The sequence below is a fragment of the Tasmannia lanceolata genome, unplaced genomic scaffold (genome assembly GCF_043159265.1).
Source record: "Tasmannia lanceolata isolate RefF3 unplaced genomic scaffold, GAP_Taslan_0.1 ptg000018l, whole genome shotgun sequence".
In the NCBI taxonomy this organism is placed as follows: domain Eukaryota; kingdom Viridiplantae; phylum Streptophyta; class Magnoliopsida; order Canellales; family Winteraceae; genus Tasmannia; species Tasmannia lanceolata.
The window spans coordinates 5,763,577-5,791,291 of NW_027518695.1; the positions used below are offsets into that span (position 1 = coordinate 5,763,577).

Below are 27,715 nucleotides of genomic sequence, written 5' to 3' on the forward strand. Positions count from 1 at the left end.
TTCTCGCAGGGGCTGTTACACGTGAGTAGGGGTGTAACTTGGGTCGGGCTAAACCCAAACCCGACGGGTACAACCCGATTTTGGGTTCACATTTCCTCGGGTTGGGAAAAGCAAACCCGATTAAATTTTGGGTTGGGCTAGGGTTGACGCCTTGGCAACTCAACCCCGACTTCCGTCCTCTAATTTTATCTAGATTTTCTTTGGATTATTGTATTTTTCTGATTGGCCCACAATGAACCCACCAATTTCGGTTAGATGGGTTGGGTTAGTGTTGAGATATTTAGAGGTGGGTTGGGTTTGGGTTGACCATCCTCAACCCAAGGCTCGGGTTGGGTTGGGTCAGGGTGGAAGGAATGCTAACTCAGGTAGGGTTAGGGTTGGCCTCAACCCGTTCCAACCCAACCCGAGTTGCACCCCTACGACATGAGGGTAGCCACACAGGCTCAAATGTTGTCTTATTCATTTAATTCACCTTAGGTGGCTGCTTTCACATGCAATAACCCTTCCAAGAAATGCATTATGAGATGGTCCCTAGCAAATCCCTAAAAAATATTAACAGCAACCAACTAAAGAATAATATTATATATAAATCATTGGAGTGGCTCCCACAAAATAATCGGGTTGGATCTACGTTCACAATTTCAAACATCGATATTGTTACCCACTCTTTTGGTTTTCCTTCGATGAAGAGAGAGTGGTGAGATGGACCGTTCTTAAAAAGTCAAAATTGGTCATCACTATCGTCCAAATTTGGTCAATCATGAACTAAATCAATAATGTCAGCGTGTGTGCCCGTTGTCTCGTGCAAAAGTGAGTCGCCCAATGGTTTTGCGTTATGCGATCTGTAGAGGGTTAGGATCAACCTTCTAACATTTAGATCGGAGGGTTAGGATCAACCTATGGAAATGATTTTTGGGACACAACCTAATTAGGTTATGGCCCATCTAATGGACGGTTTGGATCATCCTATGGTGCAGGCCATACCATACTTTTAGTAAAGTGAGGAGTGCTCATCAAAATACATTTCCCTTACCAAATTACAAACAAGATTAAGAAGAAACAATTAATAAAAATTCCATACCTGCCCAAGCTTGGCATTGGAAAACTTTGCTCTCGCTCTGTCTTCAAGCTCCTTCCCCATTGGCCCTGCACCACACATGACCTTCCGGATTGACGACAAATCATAACTGTCCACACTCCACCGATTCGCCTAGCAGCACGACGCTTGTATTGCTCTCCCACAACCCCGTTTTCACGGTTTAGGCTGCTCCCATTTCACTCGCCGCTACTATCAGTGGCCTCTTGGCAAAACTCCAGTATAATCAGCGGCAGGATCGGAGCAAATCGTCACCTTGTAATTCTCCACCAGCACAAGCAGCGCCACAATATCGAACTTCTGCATGAAAAGTGTTAGGGGTCAAATCGTACTATTCAGTACCGACCGTAAAGTCTCTTCCCAAATCCACGCCACGCCCAGAGTAGGCGGACGCCCTAGACTATGACCCACATGGGAAAAGGACACCACAACGGAAATCCCGTAAACAAGCGAAAGATCCGGTGGACTGATTACATGAATCATGCCACCACAACAGAAAGAGAGATCGTGGGCTCCTGCCACGCCCGCCATTCCTCCATCCCCGTTTGGCCATTCCTAGGATCACGCCCTCACGATTGTAACCGCTAGGGGTGTAAATGGATATTCGGAAATTCGATTACCGTCCGCATCTGAATCCGTTTAAAGCGAATATTGTCCGAATCCGTTTCAAGCGGATATTATCCGAATCCGTTTATGAGATATCCGGCTCTTAGCGGATGCGAATCTGGTAAATGGTATATCCGATCCGTTTAACATCCGAATCCGAGAAGTAAATCCTTTTTATTTATTATTAATAATATCATTAATATTTATTTTTAGTAATGACACACTATCTTTTGTTTCTATAAGAAAAGTGAATATTCTTTTTAGAAAAAAAAATAAAACAAAAATAGCCCAAACCCATTCCATCAAAATAGCCCAAACTCATTCCATCATATACAAAAAAAAGAGGAAAAATCCAAAGACCACTACCAACACTATCATCCATCCCCATCGCCTCCCTCTCTCTCTCTCTCTGCCTTTGTTTTAAAAGGAAAAAGAGGATCTCATATATTTTAGGGTTTGAGAGTTAATTTTGTGAAGAGGATGTAGAGGTCTAGTTTTAAGGTTTGAAAAATTCATTCGAGTAAGTAGGAGAAAAAAGATAAAGTGTTGCAATAAAATGTTCGAATTTACCGGATAAATGGATACGGATAATATCCGAATTCGAACAATATCCGACGGATACGAATTCGGTAATAGATATTAAATATCCGTCGAATCCGAATTCGGATAGTGTATACTGTAATCGAATTCGGATATAGCCATATCCGCTCCGAATTCGATCCGTTTACACCCCTAGTAACCGCTGTCAAATCCGCGACACGCCAGCAGCATCATGGGTGTAATGAGCGTCGTGGACGCCGTGGACCTCCCCTACTATAAAAAGGCATCCTCATACTCAGAGAAGGGCAAGCATTCATATCCATTTTGATTGGTAATCCGTTCTAGCTCTCGCTGACTTTCCATCGTCCTGTTTGTCTGTGTTGCCCGCTTTTGACTTGAGTGTCGAAGTGGCCGCCCGGAGCCACATTTCCGGGCCCACTAATTCTCTTTCTGTGAGTGCATGACACAAGCTTTATCAGGCTAGATCGATCAATCTGACTCCAGGCATCATCAGCTTGTCGTCATCCATGGGAACACGTCGAAATCATAAACTTCGAATGCCCCATCTCATCCCCAACCCAACAAGTAGCAATGAGAAGCCAAACAAACCAACAAGATCAACAACCACCGGCGGAGCAAACTATCACGTCCGGTGACACGCCGGTGACAATGAACATGTTCGACCAACTCGGCCAATAGTACGAGGACGTTGCCAATGTTCTCCAACAGGTGCTGCAAAGACTACTGCCCCAACCGGTGGTCCCACCTACTGAAAGGGTAAAAGTAATGGAGGACTAGAAAGACTGACTCAGGCAAAGATTCACACTAGGAATAGTAATACGAGTAGAAGCCCAGCTTGGAAAAATAAGAAAGACTTAGGCAGACATTTAATAGGATCAATGCTAACAATCAACTTTTAGGCCCACAAAGGTACATGCATGTGTAATTGAGAACATTGATCATATGGAATTGTTAGGTAACCCACCCATGCCCAACAGACAAAGGACTATATAAATCAACCGTTTATCTATTTTCTTTCTAGAACCATAAATGAGACTAAGAACATCCGATCAAGACAGTCCTATTGGCAATTGTTCGGACTTGTGTCATCTTAGCTTTTCTCTACCAAAATAATACTTACCCCCTGTTGAAGATAATCGAAACCAACATTACAGTTCAGGACCCACTCAATTCAAGGGGAAGAGCCATTGCTCCGTCAATCCGATGTGGAGCGGCTGCTTTAGTTCAGGACGCATGCAACACAATGTAGGATCCATCATTTCATGGATTGATCAAGCAGGGCAGAGTAGTCAGTTTAGTGCCATGAAGGAGTACTTCTGTTTCCGATACAAGTCTTTCCGTACTGAAAAGATAAATCCACTGGAGAACTGGAGTGTTAAACCCAGTGGTTCAAACACCATGAATTGAGATTGAAAGCCAAGCAGCATTTGAATCGTTTATGATAGGGAGAAGAGAAATCCACATATATAGCACAATAACTTTTCCTCCCTTTCCGATGTGGGATCTTTCAATCCACCCACCTTAGGGCCCAGTGTCCTCGCTGGCACACCGTACTGAATGGGAGGCCCGTTCTGATACCATTATGTCACGCCCAGACCCCACTGTATAGATATTATCTGGTTCTGGGTCATCTACCCTCCCCGGTTTTGTTTTCCAGCAGCACTAACCGTTCCCGACCCACTCCGTGGGGCCCGCCCCTTGGAGATGCTGAAAACACATCTACATAGGGAGATGAGAAATCCACATATATAGCCCATATATAGCCCAGTAACTTTTCCTCCCTTTCCGATGTGGGATCTTTCAGTTTTCTTTCTACTAGCCTCTATTTCCTATATAAACCAATACCCACCTTTAATCCTTCCATCACGATCTCTTCTTCTCTCATAAACCATGGTCTTAAGCAACTTGTTATTGCTAGGCCGTCATACAGAAGTTAAAGTTCCTACTAAGCTTCAACATCATCAAATGGCGACATCCTCTAGCGATCGGTTCCTAGAGAGAGCGTCAATGCAGTTTTAAAGAAATGCCGAGCTTGGTTATGGAGGACAACTGTGAGGTGGGTTCTTCACTGCCAATAATTCGAAGGACGGCTAGCGATGATATTGATCAGAGAGCAGAGATCTTTATAGCAAATTTCTATCGACATATTAAGATGGAACGCCAAGTTTCTCTTGAACTCCGGTACTGCAAGGAGAAGAGACTTGAGAGGACTCTATCGGATTGAAGAAGATTCATGTTAAAATTAAAGAAAAATAAAGAGAGACATGAGTCCATGGGAGTTTTGGGAGGTTTAATTCTACAATGTATAAGCCTTTTTTTACAGGGCTTGGTTCCGTGGAAACTGGTGATGGCCTGATGAGAGATTAGTTGTTTAGAACATGATCTCTCTTGAACAAAAGATTCTTTCTGTTTTCTCTTCTTCTACTTTTTTTTTTTTAACATCTTCTCCTTCACTGTATACTACATATAATTTCTTTGTTGAGCTGAAAAAATCATGTTTGTGATTTTGGGTAGCAATCATAGTAGGATGAAATGTATTTGGTTTGGCGATATGCTTCTACAATGTAAAGTGCATGGTTCGAGTTCTTTGTCATGAGCCCCTAGTTTTTGTACATGATACAAGTATATATGTGGTTCACATATGGATGGTTCTGTTCATTTTGCCTACTCGCGAACACATTTCCTAGGAGACATGATAAAGTGGTATGTTAGAATAAAGCAGATGGCCCACATTCAAGCAATCAAAACAGTCTGGGACTCCTTTTCTTCCCCAGGCTATGACTTCTCTTTATGTAAATTTTGTGTTGATACATGTATTTGAGATAATATATTTAAGTAGAAAGTTTGGATTGTCTGCACGCACGTAACGTGGCCGTGTACTTAACAATTTAGTGTCTCATTACTCTATCTATCAGTAGTATACATAACGTGAAAATTGGGCTTTCAGACACCACAGGCAGCCTAGCATTTTTTCAAAAGTTGAGGGGGCTCACTTCATAGGATAATCCAAACCGTTTGCTTATCAAGCCACAACGTGAATAGGCTTTACCAAATAGATCATCTCCATAGGATGATCCTAACCCTCTGATCAATAGAAGTTTCAGTAATGTGCAGTTCCTCTACAGATTGGAAGGTTAGGATCATCATATAGAGATGAACTGCATCGTACAGCGTATTAATGTTATTGCCAAACAAATGAACGGTCTGGATCATCCTATTAGTGGGCTCCACTCTACTTTTGAAAAAAGAATACCGGACTCTATGCACACTCACTTAAAATCTCCAAAAGCACAAAGCACAATGAATTCTTTGCAGGTGTGAGTTCTTTTCTTCCTTTTTTTTTTGTCAATGTGTCAATCAAGAAGGGGAGGATTAGAAAAAAATAAAAATAGGGATATGATCTCATCACATGCACAACCATGTTTTAACACGGTTTGAGCCTCTATCTCAATGGTCAAGGCAAAAGGAAAAACAAGCATGTTTTAATAATTGCACGAGAGAACAGCCGCACTGGTTAATTTTTCAAAAGATTTTGTCTTATTTATTTAATTCATGTGAGGTGGCTGTTCTCTCATGCAAAAGTCAGCTGCGAAATGCCTTTCTGCGAAATTCCCTTGCAAAAAATTAGCTTGTCCAAGTTTTTGAGGAATTTTAATAAATAATCTTTGGCAGTTTTTTAAATTATAAATAAAAGACAAAAAATATGGGCAAAAAACAATAGGGAAATGATATATGGAAAGCGAGTGTTTTTTATAAACATTCGCTCCACTTGTCTGTCGTGTAGTATTTAAATGGATATCTGAGGATACTACGGTTCTCAAAAAGCTCTTAAAACCCTTTAAATATCCTAGACGACAAACAAGTGGAGTGCATGTTTATCAAAACACTCAGGCGCAGATATCATTTCCCAAACAATATTATCACTTCCCACGAAGAAAATATAAAACGAGAGAAAAAGAAAAAAGAAAAAAAGCCCCAATCTCGACCTCTCGAACTCCTCCGCCTTTCTCCTCCTTATCGCACGTCTCCCTTCCAACATATTTCATCAGGGTTCTGCAAGAATTCTTCAGCCGAAGGTTTTTCTTTCCCTATCAATTGTTTATCTTTTCTCATTATTTAGGGTTTGTCTGCACTTTCTTGTTTGTTTTGGTAAATTTTTCATTTTGTTTTTCCAAGTTCTTGTTCGATTCGTTAGGGTTTTGTATAACTCCCCATCTGTGCACATCATCTATTCATTTACTCATTGATTTGCGTTCTAATTTTACTTTTCCAGAAGTATTTTATACCCTAAAGTGATATGTTTTAGACTTTTGAATTGTACTTACTAATGCTGCTTCAAGCTAGTTCAATTATTAATTAAATCTTTTCAGACTTTATAGGCACACATTACCAATATGTTTTCTACCTCGGATCAGATTGGGGGCAAATAACGGTACTGGATTGTAAATCATAAGTGAATTTGTAGTTTTCAAATGTTATTCTAAAATTTCACATCGAAGTTTAGTCTATGTGTAACATTTTGTGATTATATAGAATAATGAAATACACCAAACATTCAAAACAACATTGCTTGCTAAGTCATTTGTTCTCTCTTGGGTCTGTAATATAAAACTGAATTTAAAACTCTTTGCAAGTTATTTTCATGTTTTTTTCAAGAATAGTAAGACTTCTTTCAATCAGAAAAATTGTACAACAGTTGACAATGATGTATTAACAGATTATTTTTCATCCCTCAATAATCTTGTTTAAAAATTTTCACGCTCGGGAACTTGAATACTCAATTTTGTTGTGCATAGAATAGGTAGCTCATATAAACAACTATCGGTATTGAATTAAAAGGAAAAACAAATTCCTGTGACATTAACACAATTGGTAAAGGATTTATTTTCGGTAATAAAAATCCAATTGCCCCAACTAGTTTGGGACAAAGGCTTAGTTGAGTTGAGTTGAGAATAAAAATCCAATTGCAAAGACTCCAAGTGTCTAATCCTACCCAAATTACTAATTGTATCCCTCCTTCATTTTCCAAACATCTGGCTAAACTCAAATCCCAGCACACATAGAAACCCAATTTCATTAAATTTCTGACTAAGAAACTTGAATCTCCCTAAAGGAGGCTTCGAGGCTCTCTTGATTTGCATCAGATATCATTATTGCCTTGATCGATGACTCGGAAGTTATGAGCAAACGCATCTTCAAGTGTCTCTTCACTCAGAGTTCGATTTTGAGTAGGTTTTCTGGTCTGTTGGCATCTGACAATAAGCAATCTCATTGTTGCAAAAAAAAACCTATATTTCTCACTTCGTCGACATCTACATCTATCAATATCCATAGATCTTGGAATCCTACTTTGGGATCACGATGAAGTTGAAGTAACTCTTCCAACATATTTCTGCTGTGTTGCACTCAGCAGTCCTTGAAGAATCAATTTGTTGAAATCCAGAATTTTCTTCTGGACCAGCCATGGAAATACCTGAAATCACAAATTTCAAGAAGGGCTTGATACAAATTTGATGGAAGCCTGAATGGAGAAGGGAGTTTGCAGAGAAATAGTAACAAAAAATTGAAAGCCATAACCATGGTTAAAAAACTCCCTGAGTCAATCATCAACTCACCCTCCCTTCTACCTTGGCTGAGTTCTTGTCTGGATCAAAAAATTTCCCTACCAAGTCAAACAAAAACTCCTTCAAGTCACCTGAGCTATTGAGAAGTTGACCGTTTCAATTAGACTTGCTTCACTCAACTCCTTTTTACCTTGTCCGGCTTCTCGTCCGAATCCAAATCTTTAAACACAGACTAGAACAACACCAACATTGTCCATACAGCAAAATGGAAAAAAGATAAGATAAAACCGCAAAACTGAAAACCGTACTGTTCACTTGTACATGCATCATGTTTGTAGCAGAAAACACCTAGTAAACTCAACTCCTAGCTTGACTTTCAAAGGAATTTAGAATTTCTTGCAGATGGGACCAGAGAGGGCTCTTGAAACGCTTGTGGGGCCTGTGGGTCTACTGAAACTACACATTTAACAAGTTTATTATGGTATGCCATCTTAAGTCCGATTGATTTGATTGGGCCGTGCTTATAGACGGAAAGGTAATTTTCTTAAAATTCTTGAGCTCGTATTCTGTATTGGAATCTATTGTAGACAGTCAAAATGGTTTTTATTCTTTCTTCTTAAAGTACTCGTGGAGTTTACTGCTTGCAAATGCTTTCCTTGCAATCTCCAAGCATTATGAAGAGAATGCTAAATGTCACTATGATTGATAGCTATGAACCTGATGTCTGGGTTGCCCTTGAGGGAAGGGGTACATGCTTTTCAGGGTCTAGGTACTTGCCTATCAGTTTACAGGTTGCAAATGCTTTCCTAGTGAAAATTTTGTTGTACTGTACCATACATGCTTTTCCTTCACCTCAGTTTTTTTATTAATTTATCATGTCATAATGACTTTCTTAAGGCATGGATAGCAAATTCTATGTTGGATTGCAGAGGGTATATAATGCACTCATGTGTTCATAATGGCACTCCACTCTTTATTAACAACTGGTCTGATTGGCTATTGAGGGCATCTTGGGTAACAGCTTTTGAAAGCTAATTAAAACAGTACGGAGTGGAGTGCCATTATTGGAAAATGGAGTGTGAATAGCCTATAGTTTGTGTAGCAAATAGCTCTTTTCTGCTCTGTTAATGTATTTCTTATGATTAGTCCAACAGTATAGGAACGCTGATCATATATTGTCCTGCTTCATACTTACTGTTTTGACAAGTTAACATTTTGTGGCCTTCAATAGAAGCTCCTTGTAGCATCTGGCCCTTATCTGCCACTTATGTATGGCGGCATCTGAAGGAAGAGTCTCATATTCTTCGCTCCCAAAGCTTGATACAGGGAATGCTACACGTCACTATGATGATGACTTCGAGACTGATGTCTGGGTTGCACCTGAGAAAATGAGTACTAGCCTATCAGGGTCGAGGTCCTTTAAACAGGATTTTCCTTATCAATTAGCTCTAGGGTCTGACTTACTTGATGGAGGATATGATTTAAGCGGGGATTCTCGTATTTCTATGCAGCCTAAAACACATCCAGAAGTGAATTTAAAAAATGTTATAGGTGGGATATTTGCAATTCTGACAGGCAGAAATAAAGGACCCATTGGCATTGAAGATCAAAGGGATTCTCCTTCAAATATATCATTTCTTGGATCTGGAAAGAATGGAGATAGTTTCTTGCACTCGTCAGTTTACATACCAAGTGCACCACCACTGCTCGAGCCAGATACTATACATTATAGTGCTTATAGAGAGGTCTTGGAAGCGGACCCCCCTGAGTGGCTGCCAGATAGTTCTTCTAAGGTCTGCATGCAGTGCACTTCTGCCTTCACTCCTCTTACTCGTGGCAGGCATCATTGTCGGTTTTGTGGAGGTATTTTCTGTAGGGTATGCACAAAGGGTAGATGTTTGTTACCCATGAAGTTCAGAGAGAGGGACCCACAAAGGGTGTGTGACACCTGCTATGATAGGCTTGATCCATTGCAAGGCATATTGATCAACTCCATCAGCAATGCTATGCAGGTAGCAAAGCATGATGTGATGGATTGGACGTCCATGAGAGGGTGGTTAAATGCGCCTGTGGGATTATCTATGGAGCATGAGATATATAAGTCATCAAATGCTTTGAGGAGTTACTGCCAGGTTCATCTTTTCTTCACATCACACTTCATTTTGAGAATTGATTAGCAATTTTTGGACGGTTTTTATGGAAGTTACATTGACATTCAAATGTTGGAGCCATTTGCATGATTTTACTTGTATATTTCCATAAATTCATGGGTATTTTAATTTTTTATTCCTTTGCTTGGAACATGCAGATTGCTAGGTTGGATCCTGAGAGATCCATACCCGTGGCAGTCTTGAAAGGAGCTAAAGGGCTGGCCATTTTAACAGTTGCTAAAGCAGGCATCCTTCTTACCTACAAACTTGGCACTGGTCTGGTAGTTGCCCGAAGGGCAGATGGGTCTTGGTCTGCGCCATCAGCCATACTCTCTCTTGGCTTGGGATGGGGAGCACAGGTAGTCCGTAGTCATACAATCAGTAGATTCATTTTTAATGTTGAGATTCATTATAGCCATTCTGGGTTGTATGCAATGTTTAAGAAGCCACTGTCACTAACATCTCCGTTGAACCCAGAAAATTATATTTCACATTCATCTTTTTCAGTTTTCATGATTTTTTTTCCCATTTTTTCATTGTTATGTAGCACTTCTTTTTTTTTTGAGTTGGTGTGAATAGTGTTTATGGACGAGTTGATGGTCTAGTCCTGATTTATTGTACGCACATGAAAGAAACTATTTGACCATTTATGCATATCATTTTACAGATTGGGGGTGAGCTCACAGACTTCATCATTGTGCTACATGATTCTAAAGCTGTGAAAACGTTTAGTAGTCGCATGCATTTTTCTCTTGGGGCTGGTTTGAGTGCTGCAGCAGGACCCGTGGGAAGAGTGCTGGAAGCAGATCTTCGAGCTGGAGATGGAGGGTCTGCCATGTGTTATACTTACAGTTGCAGCAAAGGTAACCTTAATGTGTTTTCAATTGATTAGCACTCAATGACTACAGAATTGGGTTAAAGTATCTTTTCATATTGATATAAGGTCGGTTAAAAATAAGGAAAAATATAGAAAAGCTTAGCCTAAAATTAGGGTATGACCTACGAAGAAACCTAGAAACGGGTCCCAATTGGCTTTTTGATAACTGGTGCGATGTTTTGGTGAAAACTAAATCACAGGTGCCTTTGTGGGAGTTTCATTAGAAGGAAATTTCGTTGCAACTAGGATGGATACCAATTTACGCTTCTATGGTGATCCTTATCTGACTACTACTGACATTCTTCTTGGGACGGTAGACAAACCCAAGGCTGCGGAACCCTTGTACTCGGCGCTGGAAGACCTCTACTCAAAGGTAAGATGTTAGCCTTCACTGGAGTGATCTCTCATGTACATATCTCACCTTCTAGGAAGCAAACCTGCCCTTATTATAGCTTCATGGATATTATCTATGTAATGCTACTCAGACTTCAAAGTCCCGTCGACCCTTAGGCGAATTGGGTTGTAAAATAGCTTACCTTTCTACGATTTGTTGCTGTGTGTGCTCTTGCTCCTTGCATCTTATGGTAAATGTGGGTTCAACTACATCAGTCATCAGCCTCAGGCTTGTCATAATGCTTCAACATATTTACTCTGAAATGTAAATACAAGTGCCTTTCTTCGTTCGGATTGGTTATAATGCACACGGCTAGTCATGGTACAGGACTACAGATGTTACTTCCGTTGATATTTTTTTTTATTTGATGCATATTTTGCCTCGTACGGTTCCTTGTTGATAAATTCTTGAGACTCACTTGGATGGCCCTGTAGTTTATGATTCTTGTACGGATAGACCCTACTTAAAACTATTTATATAGGTGGCCATGTTTCATGCTTCATGTAGAAGGAACTAATTGTGAAAGCTCTACTAGGATCAAAGGCCCACACCCTTTGATCAAGCTGACCCCGAGGGACAAAGGAATTCTCTAAAAATAGATCAATGAAACAACCCATTTCAGGCTCTCAACCTTATTTTTTGTAAGCAATCGATGGCTTTGCTATTCTTTCCTCTAGTAATCCTATAGATGCTAGAAATAATATAATCAGTGGTCTATGTTCAACAGGGAAAAGTAAATGTATTACATGGATGATCCAACGGATGCAAATGTTTGTGCCCACTGTATGGACGGTCGACCTCATTCAATAGAATAACTACATCATTGCCACATGTCTATGTGTTCACAAGATATCAGACCTCTGCCTTCTTGATCTCAGCCATACAGATTGTTGGGAATCTTCATTCGAACCGCTCATCTAGTGGGGCACACTGTAGATGACTTACAACCCAAAAATCTCATTGATCGCATAATTGAGGCATCTGATCATGAGCTTAAAATAGTAGCCTGTTAAAGCAAAAGGTGATTATTCAAACGGATACACATTTATCTAATCAGTTAGATTTTTGGACCCCTGGCCACCCACGATAAGTTGAATTGAATGAACAATTAGAATGTACATGGCGACAATGGTAACCTAGGAACACCTTTACGACACTCCGGTTGGGAAAAATGAAGTGGTCCTTGTATTGCAAAGTTACGAGTCTATTCGGATGCCACCAATATTTTGATACTTATTTGGTACTCGGTAGGTCGTGGTAGCCAAATGAGATTTAAGGATAGTTTAGGTTGGGAAATGATATCACCATTCCCCACTACTGTTTTCTTATGATCACACTCCTCACATTATTAAAAAGTTCGGTATGGCAGGTACCATAGGATGATCCAAATCGTCCATTAGATGGGCCACAACCTAAATAGGTTATGCCCCAAATCATTTCCATAGGTTGATCCTAACCCTCCGATCTATAGAGGGTTAGGATCAACCCTCTAATATCTATAGAGGGACATAATATTAGAGGGTTGATCCTAACCCTCTATAGATCGGAGGGTTAGGATCAACCTATGGAAATGATTTTTGGGGCACAACCTATTCAAGCTGTGGCCCATCTAATGGACGGTTTGGATCAAACTATGGCGCAGGTCATACTGTACTTTTTAATAAAGTGAGGAGTGCTATCATCAAAAAACGGTAGTGGTGATATTATTTCCCTGTAGGTTTCTCATTCTCCGTCATAAAAAAGCAGAGGAAGGAATTTTAACAATGATTTCCAAACACACCCTTGTTCTACAATTGGTTTCTATTTTGAATTGGACACATGATTCCTTAGGCGGGCTATGCTGTTTTTCACTTTGATAAATAAACACCTACTTAGATTTGAAAGTTCTATTCCACTCAAGATGCTTCTACAAAATCCTTTGATGGGTTATATACACGATACTAGGCTCTCTTCCCACGCTACGTATCCATGCAAAACCATCAAGCACGAGTGATTTTCTATAAATTGTTTAAGATCCTGTTCATTTTGGATTTTGAGATTTAAATTTTGATTCCAAAACTGATTATTAGACTCAAAATTGAACCCTAATAGGATTCGTCTTTGATGTTGTTGATAAGATGCACCAACCTCTTCATTACCAAGTCCATATGGGGAATCTACATGTTACTCTGTTTACAATATCATCTTTCAATCCATTTTGTATTAGTCCAACTATTCAATATGGAACTACGAAATTTCAGCAGGTGGGGTTACCAGTTTAACACTAAGGAAAATGATCGAAACTGATTTTTGGGTTTGGAAGTTTATATTTCTGATTGTAGTATAATCTGCCTTAAATGGAAGTTTCTACCAGTGTTTTGGCCTGTTTTAATGTAAAATGTATAGAAGATAAAGTTCTTATTTTCGCAAATATTCTGAGTTGTAAAATGCAAGCATATTTTCTTTAAAATAGGGCTTTGTTTTACATTTAATAGATTGGGTCTGAATACGGAGTCCAAATTTGGATTTTACGGATTTGGTAAGTCAATATCAGTTAGAACAAGTTCTTTGTATGTTGGGGCTATTGAATAAGATGGACAGTTTAGTAGTCCTCAGTTGATCCTCTCCCATCTCCATTGGGGCCAAACAGGGTGGTGACGTTCATTCTATATTGAAGTCGTGTTATTTGGTTTCTGAAGTGTTTTTGCCTGTATAAGGTCACTGTAAGTCTGTAACAGTTGCTTGCGAAGGTAAATGTAAATCTCAAATTACCTAGTGATAAAAGCAAAATAACCTTTGCTGTCTATACGCTAGTGCAATTTTGTCAACTTTACCACCTTCAATTGGACTAATTAAATTGATTTAATTACATATAAAAACCATTGGTTAATGCTAAAAATTGAGAAATAAAAAATAAAAGCCGGCTTGGTCTGTGGGTTGTTTTTTTTTTTTTTTTTCCCCATATTTTGAAGTAATTCAGGTCATTGCAAAATGCATTGTTCAATGTATATATCTTTAGTGCATTTTCTCATTTAACATCTTGACAGTCGACTGCTTCACAACATACCTTGGTAGTCGATACATGCCCCAAAGGATATTTTAGTCATTTAACCATTTTTTTTGTGTGAACCACTGAGAGGCATAGTAGCCACTTGACCTAAATTAACTTCATGAGTCCGATAATCTGTTTTGGACTCACAATCAGTTCTCAAAATCCAAAATAAACAGGACCTAAAAGGCAATCTTGCCAAAATAAATTTTTTTAAACAACTGATTATGGAATAAGCAAATGTCAGAATCACAATCAGTTTTTCAGAATCTTATCCAAAAGCTACCTAAAAGATCCAGATAGAACTCCCCAACAAATAACTGAGATAGCTGGGATAAATTACAGGAAAGTGCAGGAGAACCAAACCATTCTTACCTGATGTGATCTCATGGCCATCAGATGTCAGGCCAGCAGATGGATGACTGGCCATGGTTTGCCGGTGCCCAGAAAAGGGGGGAGAATAACTCTGGACAGAAATTTTCATCAAACATAATCAAACTATAAAGTACAGAAATCCATTATTGCTAATAGGCCATGGAATGAAAAGAATCGGTGATTATGAAATTCTAAGTGACGACTTCCCTCCAAAATTGGGTTCAGCTTTGTATACCTGTTGACTTTTCTTGAAATAACCCACGCAGAGAAACTAAACCAAAATGGGTTTACAAAAAATCACAATGAGATGAAAATAAGATAGAGTCCTCTTACGGTAAGAGCAAGGGCTCAGTCATTTTCAAGGCTTGAGACCTAATGCAAGACCAAACCTTGTGGGTGATTCAACTGCCTTGGGATCAAACTCTGCAGAAAGAGTTACCAGTGACTTAGGCCTCCATTCCCGCTGACATAGTGCCGCGACCTTCCCATTGTCACTAAACCGCGTTTTTACCACAGTAAAAGGGTCAACAGTGTGAGAGCTTCCTATAGTAAAACTGTTTTCTCCTGTGGTAAATCTGTGGGTTATTTCGGCAGCAACAGCAGCACCAGTAATGGGATTCACAGCATGAATGTAAGAAGCCTTCAAGGTTTGTCCCTTATCCGCCCTACATATCACACAATTTCAGCGACCTAAGTTTTCGAACATAATCCATTTCAGAAAAAAAAAATGTCTCCAAACATAACAGTAAGATGAAACATCAGCCACATGCCTGAGGGTTAACAACAGAATACACAAGGAAAACGTTATAGTACGATATGCAGTACTTACTGCTGTTCAAAATATACTACTATAAATAGAGACAGATTATATGATGATGGCCGTATAAACACGTACTCATCATCCCATCCTTGATATTTGATCTAAGCACAGTTCGCTTTTTAAGAAGCTGCTGTTGGAGCAAATATCAAGGGTGGTACTTCCATCTACCACGTTTACGTGCTTTTTTTAATGGTACCACCTTTAGGTGTTTATATGCCCATTTCTCTCTCTCTCTCTCTCTCTCTCTCTCTCTCTCTCTCTCTCTCTCTATATATATATATATATATATATATATATATATATATATATAGAGAGAGAGAGAGAGAGAGAGAGAGAGAATAGAGTTCCTAAGGGTGCCCTCATATAAGCTTATATGAGGTGGCTCTCACAAAACATAAGGGGCCCACATTGTTAGGATGATCAGAAGCATTCATTTGAAAGGCCCCATCATAGATAGGGTGTGTACAAAAAATCAGCTCCATCGGATCATCCTAACCCCTCCAAAAGTGGGGGCAAAAATGGGTAGATTTGTGGACAAAACGTGTCTATCCATTTTTGCCCCCACTTTTGGAGGGGTTAGGATGATCCGATGGAGCTGATTTTTTGTACACACCCTATCTATGATGGGGCCTTTCAAATGAATGCTTCGGACCATCCTAACAATGTGGGCCCCTTATGTTTTGTGAGAGCCACCTCATATAAGCTATATGAGGGCACCCTTAGGAACTCTATTCTCATATATATAGATGGGATTTGCTAGCGTCCATCGCAGATGGCATGTTGCATGTCAGAGCAGCCACCTCATGAATAAGGACAAAATCTGCTGAGAAGTTAGCCCATGTGGCTGCTCTGACAAGCAACAGGCCATCCGCAAATGCCTTCTAAGATGGATGCTAGCAAATCCCTATATATATAGGGGTGTGTGTGTGTATAATTTCAAACAAAACCCAGAGAACAGTGCCATCTTTATTTGGATGTTTGATTGTAGGATAGATTCTCCTGGTAAGATATATTATTGCAGGACAGAGTTACCCATTGCTTACCACACACCTGTACATGATAAGACCTATCTCAGAAAACCACTTTATCTTCAAAAACCAACCCCAATTCCAACCAAAAGGAAGAATTTTACTTATTCTTTTTTTTTTTTGAAGATAAAATGATTTTCAGAGAGAAATAATACAGAATAGAAATTTCAAAACACTCTATCCAGAAATAGAGGCAACCCTGGATATTTTATTAGTTATTACCCATGAAAACCTATCTTGCAATCAAACACAGCCCATATAAATTGAAGCTTTTTATGGTTGAAAAATAATTTGGCAATTCCATGTGTTGCAGATTTTGGCCATCGTGTTCGTTTAGTTGATAAAATTCGATCATTTGATAGAGGCAAACAGAAAAGTAACTGAGATATGTTAGAAACTTCCTGAAAACTAAGTCACCATTTCACAAAAAGAGAAATAAGAAAGAACTACATGGCCTAAAGAAATCAGAGTCAGTACATACAATATGAGGGCAGCTGAGTAGTCCTGCTTATTTATGCCAACCCCTGCATTGTATTTGGTGATAGAGGCAGAGGCAGTATCGAACCCAACCTCAGCACCAAGACTGACATCTTTGCTTCCAACGGCTGCCGCGAGTTCCAGGAGAGGGGTTGGTGTCAACCCAATGCTGGAATTAATAGCTGCATGATTGTGAAGGTACTGCACATTCAACTGAGGAATGAAGCACGATAAAGATCAGAATTCTGATTTGATAATCCGATTGGTTTTTTATACAATTTATAGACACCTGGCTTTTTATGAGCAAATAGCCGAAACAATATAAGAATTATAAAATATAGAAATTATAGCATATGATCTTGAGATGAAGGCAATATCACAATCCCAACTATGCCTACCCCCATATAATTGGTGCACGTAATCCATTTCAAACCACCAACGGAAAGTCACCTCTTGGATGACTAATAGCCAAAAATTACACTGACCAGATGATGGTAACTGCTAGACTGGCACTACTAGTATTTGGTTAAAAAGAAAGGAGGGAAATAGTCACAATCAACAGGTAGAAATCCCATTGACGATGGGCCATCCAAGAGGTGGCTGACTTGACACCTGACAAATGGGAGTGCGAACTGAGTGTGATAGGGATGCTGAGGAATATTATCGAAGTCCCTAGACCGTGCAGTTGTTCCGCTTCAAAGAGATGGACTAATTTCTTATATTAATTAAAAGGAAATGATATCTCTCTCCCCCCCCCTCCCCCCCCCTCTTCCTTTAACGTCATTCGTTAAGTTTTAAAGGCAGAGAAAAACATTAAAGGGTGTGAATTTATCTCCTCAAGCAGTGAACCATTCTCACAGAAACCGTTAAAGGGGGGATATCATTTCCCTAATTAAATAATATTAGCCTTTTTCTTCATCATTTATCTGTCAACATTTAAAAATTCAGGATGATTCTGTTAATTTTGCCAAATAAGGAGGCTTTTGTGATTTGCTCTATTTGAAAAATGAAATAGATATCCCAGAATTTTGTGAAAAAAAAAGCCCACAGTTTTGCAAAATGACCTGTCAAAGACTCAAAATAACCAAGTTTAACATTATAGTGTGCAGAAAAAGATGACAATGATACTAAGATAAACGACTGGGAATCTCTGATGTAAAACTGTACATGACATTGGAAGATGAAATTGTCAATTTGCTAAGGACAGAGAAGGTCCACCTTCATCACAAACCATCAAAAAATGTCTGGACAATTAGACTCAATGAGTCCACAAGAATAGTTATGGATGGAAAAAACACAGTTATGAAAAAACACAAGGCCATGTTCTTCATTTCTAAATAAGTCACAGAAATACAGATTCGTTTTCTCTATTTTTTTTTATTACTAACCTTGCCAGACTGGTGGTCAGGTATTTTGAAGCTAAATGCAGTCTTCACACATGGGAAAAGTTCATCTACGGTCACTGTTGTCGATATCTGTTCACAAGTAGGTTAGTATACAACGGGCTACTCAGATCGTACAAAAACATAAGCATTTATCATAGATGTATAGAAAAGTCTGGATATTTCACTTGATTTAGTATCTCTCCCCTTACATTGGAGCTGGTATCAACTTTGACATTCACTGTAGTATTTCCACTCTTGTACTGCGTGTTAATGTCACCGATAAAAAGTTGATCCCTTTTCACACCAGTGGTTGTGACTCCCTGCCATATCAATTTGTAATTTGTAAAAGTTAAAAGGGGGAAAGATCTGCAATACAATGATATGGAAGAGGAAAATTAAAAGTACATCAAGGGAAATAAGTATGATAATAAGAAGATAAATATCATGATGCAATTTTCTAATAGCAATATTAAGGGGGGAAAAATTACTTCAGTCCCTTTTAATAACGCCCCAAGTTCTGATAAAGAAGTCACTTTTTTACTGGTAGGGAAACTGGGTTAAGAACAGGTGTTTCTCTAACCATTTTTTTAACTAAAAAAACATCTCACGAAAAGACAAGGGGAAAAAACAAGAAAAGTACATAGCATGAAAACTTGGTTTTAAATTTCCACCAAAACCTACACGAAACGACCAAAATGTTTCTATTTCCATCCCCATTGAAACGATACTGAAATTGAAATCCATATTGAAATCAAAATCATACTATATCAGCATGGGCGGCCCAGTGCACGAGGCTCCCGCCATTGCGGGGTCTGGGGAGGGCTAGATGTATATGTTTCATAATTTTATTTATATGAATTGCATGTGAAATGTGGTAAATATATTATGCATACATATTTAAATGAATTACATGTGAAATTTAGTATGTATTGAATTATGCGACAGCAAATGTCACTAGGTGTTTGATATTCGCCATCTCGGGAGCCTTCGCTTCTCGCTCTAGCAACCTTGTTTCTAAGTGTATATTTGTATTTATTCTAGCATTCTTCCCAGAGTTTAATCTTAAATTTCTATCATTTCATACATTTTCATGATGTTACAGGATTCCCACTGAACTATCCAGTCGAAACCGGAACGTTTCTGTTTCCCCCTCCCCCCGCCAAAAAAAAATAATTCATTGCAATAAAAAAATTCCAGCAACAGCAAACTATGCACATAGAAAATATCTGCTAGGACCTGATTCAACAATAAATTCAGTAATATGACCATTTGCCTATGAAAAAGAAAAGAATATGACCTTCAATAATAACTTTCCAGTAAAAGCACACACCCACATACAAAGGTACCATGTGAATAGATTGATTCAGAAAACTGTAATAGATTTTGACTAAATAGGTAGAGAAGAAGAATAGCATCTTACCATTCAAAAAAAGAAAAGAAGAATAGCATCAGTGTTCAAAGTTCAAACCACGTAAATTCACTCCACAAATCTCGATAGGAATATTAAATTGCTACTCTTATCTCCTCGATCAAATCTCTTTGCACCGCCAACAACATAGATAATTAATACACTAATACCTCTCAAAACATATATAGCCTAAACATTTTATATACTCCAATATTCAACAAAAATCTTGTGGAGTGTATTGGTTCATATATACAAGGTTGATAACCACTTAGATTTTTGTAATTGATACTAAAATACAAAAGGAAAAGGTAAAAATACAAGAAGTTAGGAATCGGTTTTGGAGGGAAATTTCTATGTAAACCTTTCATTGCAAAAAAAAAAAAAAATAGGAGAAAAGAAGGAAAAAGAAGAAAACAAAAATATAAATCAATGTTTGAAATCATATAACATTGCCAAAAATAATCGTGAATTGTTATGCCCCTTCTTCATATACGTACGGGCATCAACATTGAAATGTCAAAAGTGATATACAACAAAAATTGCTATTTTTCCACCCAACTAAACATTCATAATCAATAACCTCTCACAACCCACTTGGGAAGACTACTGTCGTTTTATGATCAGGAGGTTGTGACACTCAAAAGAAGCTGAGGTGTGGGCCCTTCCTAATGGACTTATATTTTCATGGACAGGTTTTGGGTTTCTCTTACGGTGGAAGGTGATTCTTCATATGTTATAGCTTGGGCAAAGATGAGTTCCGATCCATGGAGGTTGGCAAATATGATTGATGGAGTAAATGACTTGTGCATCATAAAACATTGTTCATTTTTTTACTTATTACTAGAAGTGCAAATGATTTCAGGGACTGCTTGCTATGAATGGGTACATAAAGAAGTATTATTTGCCACGCAACATCTTCCCATCTAGGCTTTTATTTCTTCCTTCCTTTAAGTAAATGTCTATCGTTTCATTAATAATAATTGTAATTAAACCTTAGAACCATTACCAAATCATGTCGACAGATAGTAACTCTTTGAAGAGGTATTATTGCACCAAAAAATGGATTTACAAAAAGATTAATCAAAGAATTCAATCATTAAATTGATTGCAATTGCAATTCTGACAAAAAATCACACAAAATGTCAAATAGTTGTACTAGTGATTGGATATTCAGAGGATTCTTTTTTACAAATAATATTAAAAAAAGGTTGAGGAATTCGAGATTTTGGGTTTGATAAAAAAAACGAAGGTATTCTAGATTTTCTTCTACAAGAACCATGGTTTTAAATTTCGACCGAAATCCGAAATTTCGGGTTTCGGTCGAGACCGAAACCTCGACCGAAACCAAAATTGGGAGAAATTGAAACATTACAAAATTTCGACCGAAATTTAAGGAATATCCCTAAAAAAATCTAAATTTTATTCACTATTTAATATTATCCCGAAATTTCGGTAATTTCGCCGAAATTTTGTACGGGATAAAATATTAGGCCACGTTTGGATACCCACAAGATTTAGATTTGGATTTAGTTGACAGTTTGAACTGGATCAGATCCTAAAAATTTCCAAATCAGCTACGACAATGCAAAAAATTCCGAGTTTCAAATCTGTTCTACGAGGCATTATTTGGAAATCAATATTTGTGGCAACTTCCTTCACCGTCGCTGCTCCTCGACGTTGCTCTGGCACCAGTGAGACATCCCTCCCTCTCTCTCTCTCTCTCTCTCTCTCTCTCTCTCTCTCTCTCTAAAAAAATGTTCATGAAGATGATGGATGTATTTTGTATCCAAAACTCAAGTCCAAATCAAAATACAAATGCATCAGGTATCCACACAGGCCCTTACTTTATTTTATTTCAATGGATTTCGAACGAAATTTCGGTTTCGGTGAGGACCGAAACGCATTCCGAAACCGAAATTTAAAACCTTGATTAGAACTACAAGATTTACAAGTGAAATTTGTTTCTCATGTAAGCCAAAGGTTGATGATCAAAGAAGATGATTAGAAATACCATGTCAGTGTTCCATAAATGAAAAAATAACTAGTATGTAAGGATAATGAAACATCACAAGGAATTTAGTGTCAGGGCCCCACATATGGAAGTGTAAACATGTGCGCATATGCATCCAACAGAACAAGGATATGAACAAACAACTTGTGGACAACTGGTAACCCTGGCAAAATAGCTTGTGTATGTTATGTGCATGTTCACACATGTTGAGAGAAAGAGTTAGAGAGAAAATAATGAGTTAAGAGGATCTCCCCCTCACTCTATTATATTTATATTAGAGAGTTATATGTACAAAGTCTGTTATGCCCTTAGACATATTACACATTCTAACACCACATATGCTCACTTGGTGAGAGGTATGTTTCCATTAAGTCGATCTCTTCTTTTGAGATAGTATGCTTGCTATCAATGAAAAACAATAAGAAATCACCATTAAAAAATATAGGAAAATCAAACTTACCAGCCCAGTACTACTCAACATCATCATTGTGAACTTATGGTCAAAGAAGTAACCTTTTGTCAAAAGATCTACAAAACAACAATCGTTTTCATATTAAAAAGGTGACATAATGAGGAGATAGACTTAGAAAACCAAAGACCAAAATAATGTGATTGAATCATCACGAAAGATCCAATAAATGGCCAATCATTGACCAAAGAGCAATTTGACTTAAATAAAATACTGAAAAGCTAAAAAAACAAGCCCCCTAAAGATCAACTCAATGGCAAAAATAGAAATTTTAAAACGATTAAAGGAATGAGGTAAATTCAGTGGAAAACATGAGCTTCAAATGTTAATATAAAAGTAATCGCTCCAAAATTCTTGGAGTAATTCAAATGAGTGTTAAAAAGAATGTGTACTAATCTCGATAACAATCAGCTATAATCATATAGAAAGTAATCATGAACCTATACGAGCTTGAAAACATCAAGGACTGCAAAAAAATGAAGGACAATGGATCTCAAACCCTATTGGTGATTAAAAGATCTTTTATGCAACATAAATTCATAGGCCTTACAAACCAGAAATTGGAAAACAAAAGATCGCTTTGAAGAAAAAAATTGTGCTGCTTTTCATTTGATTTTTTGGAATATTTGTGCTGGGTTTTAGAAAGCCCATGTTTTGGATAAAGGCAAGATCGTTAACTTCTAGTGGATCTCAACCCTTTTGGTGATTAACAGATCCTTTAGGCAACATAAATTCATAGGCCTTTCAAACCAGAAATTGGAAAACGAAAGATTGCATTGAAGAAAACAATTGTGTCGGTTTTTATTAGATTTTTCGGAATATTTTTATTTGGGTTTTAAAGAGCCCATGTTTTGGATAAAAGTAGGATTGTTTGAAGCTTCTAGAGTAACTATTTTGAATTAGGGTGGTTTAAGTTGAAAAAAGGAAGGTTGAATCATGACTGATTTATAGTTAGAAAGTTTAGGATGGGAGTTATATTTCTAGAGGAAATTTGATTAGTCTTCTTTTCTTTGGAAAGTTTAAATTTTTATGTGTAATTAGAATCTCAGTTAAAATAGAACTCCTTCGGTCTGTCTTAAAATTGGAAAGAGTCTAGGATTCAGATTCCTTAGTTTGGGAAGGCTTTGGAGTCATATAAGAGCAAGTGCATGGTCTGTATATGAGATCTTTGGGCTGGTTTTGTAATTACATATTTGATTTTTTAAAATGGGTAAGCCGGGATTGAAACTATAAAGATCTAAAGTTGATATAAGCAGTTTTACTTTTTAATTTGTTGCTTTCTCTTTGAGGCAACAACATATCCTGCTCTTTTTATCTTTTATTGGGGATATGATTCTTTCTTTTTGGATTTGAATTTAAGTTTGAAACTTGTAATTATTGTTTTATTTCTATTGCACCAAAATTGATATCGAATCAAGTTCAATCTTAGGAATTGTAGTTGGTTACATCCCTATGAGGAAGTCAAAGGACTTTTAGTAGCAACATGGATACACCAACTAGTGTTTTGAAATTGTTAATGCCCTGCTAAGACAAGACAAGTAGACACTTTGACACGATAGATGTGTTGAGTTATGCACTTGATTCATTCTTGCGACAAGGACCGGTCGGGGCGCCACACCAGTAGAGGCCGACAATCCTTTTACAGAAAACAACCAAGTCCCAACCCAAAAAGGAAGTAGAAACGAGGTTAAATTTGATGGAACTCAACATAGAGGGGTTTTGGGGAACCAAACTTAATAATGCCAACATAGAAGATGAAGCCTTTGATGAAGAAGATTAGTTCGGGCCCATCCAACTTACCACCGAAGATGGCGAAGGTTATGAAGAATTCATTGTGAAAAGAATGTTATGAAGCCATTTCAAAAAAAAAAAAAAAAATTGTTATGAAGAATTGCAAGAAGGAACTCATAATCAGGACAAAGATGAATATGTGAAGAGGAGGCGAATGACTCGAAGTTTAACAAGGACTCTAATTTCAATGAATATTACAATGAACAGTATGGTCTAGAAGAAAATTTTGATGAGCAAACTTATTATGAAGCCATTGATGGATTCATTGTGAAGGATGAAGCTATATTGGTGATGGAATCTCATTATTAATTTTGTCGGTTACTTTCAATTTAAATAATAGTGTTTGCAAGAATCAATGATTTTGGACAGATTTCTCAGATAAGATGAGGATATTAAAATCATGTTCACAATGACTATAGGAACTTCCATTAAGAAGATGAAATGCACTTTTGAAATAAGTCAAAAAGAATTTGTGAAGATATGAAGAGCTACGGTGAGAAGAGGCGACTCGTGCTAAATTGATAAAGTAAAAAGGAGGTAGGGGCAAACGAAAACAACTTGGGTAGAAACAGTGGGGAAAGACTTCATATCTAGGAACATAATAGAGAACATGACCTTGGATAGGATAGAATGGAAGAAAATGATCCACGTAGAAGAATCCAACTAGAGCCGGGATTAGAGCCGGGTAGATTCCCTTCACCTTCTTCATGAAATTTTTCTAAAGGATTCATTTTAGCCGACCCCAACTAGTTTGGGACAAAGGCTTTGTTGAGTTGAGTTGAGTATGAAGAGCTCTAGTCCAAATGCCACATTCGTTGAAAGGGATCTCCACAATATCATCATTCAAAACTAGAAACAATCCAGGAGGATTACAAATTTGAGAGGGCTGAATTTTCTCCAATGGGGAGGGAATTGATGCAACAAAAACCCATAGGTTCTTCAAACCAAAAATTAGAAAAGGATAGATGCCTTTGAAGAAAGTATATGAATTTTGGTGATTTGTATTTGATTTTTTGGAATAGTTTTTTGTTGGAATTTAGAAAGTCCACGTTTTGGATAAGGTGGGATTGTTTGAAGCTTCTAGAGTTTCTATTTTGAATTGAGGGGGTTTAAGTTGAAGGCTGGTTGAATTAGGATTGGTTTGTAGTAAGAAAGTTTAGGATATGAAATTATATTTCTAGAGGAGATCTGCTTAGTTTTCATTAGAAGTTCAACTTTTAAGAGTGAGTAGAGTTTTAGTTAAAATATAGTATTTTTTGGTATGTTCTAAAGTTGGAAAATGGTTAGGAGTACGAGTCCTTACTTTGGGAAGGTTTTTGGAATCATATAAGAAGTCTTTGGGCTGGTTTTGCAATTACATGATTTTGAAGTCTATGCAAGGAGTTTCTCTTTTATCTGTTGTTTTTCCTTCAAGGCAGCATCATACCTTGTTCTCGTGCTCATCCTTTAGTGAGGTGAGTACTTCGTTTTGTTTCGGATTTGTTTTGGTACGTAAGCTACCTTGTTCTCGTGCTCATCTTTTAGTGAGGTATGTGCTTCATTGTGTTTCAGATTTTTTTGATAGGTAAGCCGGGATTGAACATTTTGTTTCGGATTTGAATTGGAATTTGAAACATGTGATTGTTATTTTATTTCTACAACACCAATCTTGTCAAAGGGTTGAACTTAGATGACGCCTACAGCCATGTCTTTCCTATAACAAATTTTTGACTTTAACAATTTTATCAGCCTACACTTGCAATAGAAATTGCCCCCTGCCCCCATCCGCGTCTCCGAAGGGTTGTTCTACGAAGACACAAAGAACAATATAGAACCAGCCCTATGTTGGAGAACTTTGGAAAAATTAATTTTAGAAAACAAACTACTAGTAATCGTGCAAACAAAACCGTTACACGTAGGTTTATAAATAACCTATAACTTTCCACTCCAAATAAAATTCTCATCCCAAACATATTAAAGCACTGCCTGACCCCTTGCATGTAGGATCCATCTACACAGTAAACATTAAATAGCAACCTAATATACCACTCAATCTAAGAAAAAAAAAACAAACACACAATTGCAATCTACTATAGAGACATGTGGGATTTTGGAGTTTTTTCTCTCTCTCTCTCTCTCACACACACACACACAATTGCAATTTACTATAGAGACGTGTGGGATTTTGGAGTTTTTTCTAATCCTTGCCATCATATACCAGGAAACGTGGATACGTTAATTAACATCTCAACCAAGAGGCAATTCTCCACCAGTCTTAGTTTACTCCCTTAAATGTGTAAGGAAGTATTACATCAACATTTGAACCCAAAAAAAAAAAAATACAATTTAGTTAGTTACCTTTTGCGTTCTTTCCAATGACAGAGAATGGTGCTGGACGGTTCACCATCTTTAATCTAAGTGAAAAGGTGTATGCCCACCTGCAAAACCACAAGTTAAGTGTACAAGAGGACATAGTTTTTGAACAAGCAGGTGAAACAAAATTCACAGCGTGCGATAAAATACAAAATAAAAAACTTTAAACAATAAGATTGCTACTCATCATTCACAATGTGAGTGTCCCTTCAGCAACATTTTTATATCTAAAATCCCTGCCACAATTACCAGCCACAGAGAGGAACAAGATATTGTCTACAATTTAAGTACAATGTTTTCACATCAACATCTTTTTTCGAACATGAGCTTACATTAATAAGGCAAAAATAAATCATCATTTCACAACAACATTTTGGCCAATAAATTGAAATATTACAGGAATATACATAAACCTCAAAAAAATATCACCATAAGAAATGAGTTCTATTAAGTCTTACTAGATAAAAGGAAAAAAAAAAATCGATAAACTTTAAGGGAACGAAAAAGAATAGTGAAACAAAGAAAAAACAAAACCTAATCTATCCATAAATCTTCTTTTGGAAGTTACAGAAATAGATCGAACGCAGGCTTAAAGAAATTTTTGAAGTTATGTAAATTTAAAATCTAGGTTTTATATAAAGAAATCTCCAAAAGAGATAGAGATATCCAAACACTGCAATTTGGGAGCGGATTAGAACCCTAGGTTTTACAGCATCATTTGGAGACGAACAACAAAAAAATAAATGGAAACGATAGAAGAAAATGAAGAGACGAAGGCTTATAGAGCACTAAGAGGAGAGCACAAACCCTTGAAAGTAAGCTTCAGATCGATCGACGAACCACGGCTGTTGGATCAAGCGGAAGAAGACACCGTCGCCTTCTTCGAGCCCTTGCTCCCGCCGCTGCTACAGTAGAGAGAGGGAGGGAATGGAACGCAATATAGGCAAAGGTCGAGGCAGGCCTGCTAAAATATCAAACGAGAGTTACGATAATGTCCCTTCATCTTTTTAAATGACATGAATGCCCTCGAAAGTGGGGCCTACGTTATTGATTGATCTAAAGCATTTATTTGTTGGGTTGGTTGGGCCCCGATGGAGATAGTCCGTGCTGTGGCCCGAAAATCTTCTGCGTGGGAAGATCGTAACTCTCCCCTTTTCGCTGGCTTAGAATGGATGGCATGGCATAGAAACCTTCAGAGATAAGAAGGTTAGGATCATCTTATGGGTCCGAATTTTAGGAGAATGGCCTATCTACGTCGGGCCCCAACAAATGAATTATTTATATGCAATGATCCAGACCATTGACTTTCTGCCACCCATTAAT

The 27,715-nt window shown here is 37.9% G+C and overlaps 2 protein-coding genes across 3 annotated transcripts; one reads left to right on the top strand and one right to left on the bottom strand.

Annotated features, from left to right (window-relative positions):
• The first annotated feature begins 6,183 nt into the window (after positions 1-6,183).
• Positions 6,184-11,634, top strand: LOC143849976 (uncharacterized). Of its 2 annotated transcripts, none has more exons than XM_077359299.1 (5): positions 6,184-6,339; positions 9,059-9,959; positions 10,136-10,339; positions 10,645-10,840; positions 11,055-11,634. In XM_077359299.1, exons 2-5 carry the CDS (start codon positions 9,099-9,101, stop codon positions 11,237-11,239), a joined length of 1,446 nt encoding a protein of 481 aa, XP_077215414.1. In that variant the 5' UTR covers positions 6,184-6,339; positions 9,059-9,098; the 3' UTR covers positions 11,240-11,634. The 2 variants fall into 2 exon arrangements, with proteins under 2 accessions (XP_077215414.1, XP_077215415.1); XM_077359300.1 differs by having other exon boundaries at positions 10,136-10,336.
• A 2,820-nt stretch (positions 11,635-14,454) lies between these two features.
• On the bottom strand, positions 14,455-27,356 carry VDAC4 (voltage dependent anion channel 4). Its single transcript, XM_077359295.1, has 7 exons — positions 27,200-27,356; positions 26,378-26,457; positions 22,241-22,308; positions 18,571-18,681; positions 18,365-18,451; positions 16,981-17,189; positions 14,455-15,316 (listed from the first exon to the last, which is right to left on the bottom strand). The coding sequence occupies exons 2-7, from the start codon at positions 26,424-26,426 to the stop codon at positions 15,010-15,012; spliced, it is 831 nt and encodes a 276-aa protein (XP_077215410.1). The 5' UTR covers positions 26,427-26,457; positions 27,200-27,356; the 3' UTR covers positions 14,455-15,009.
• Positions 27,357-27,715: the final 359 nt, after the last annotated feature.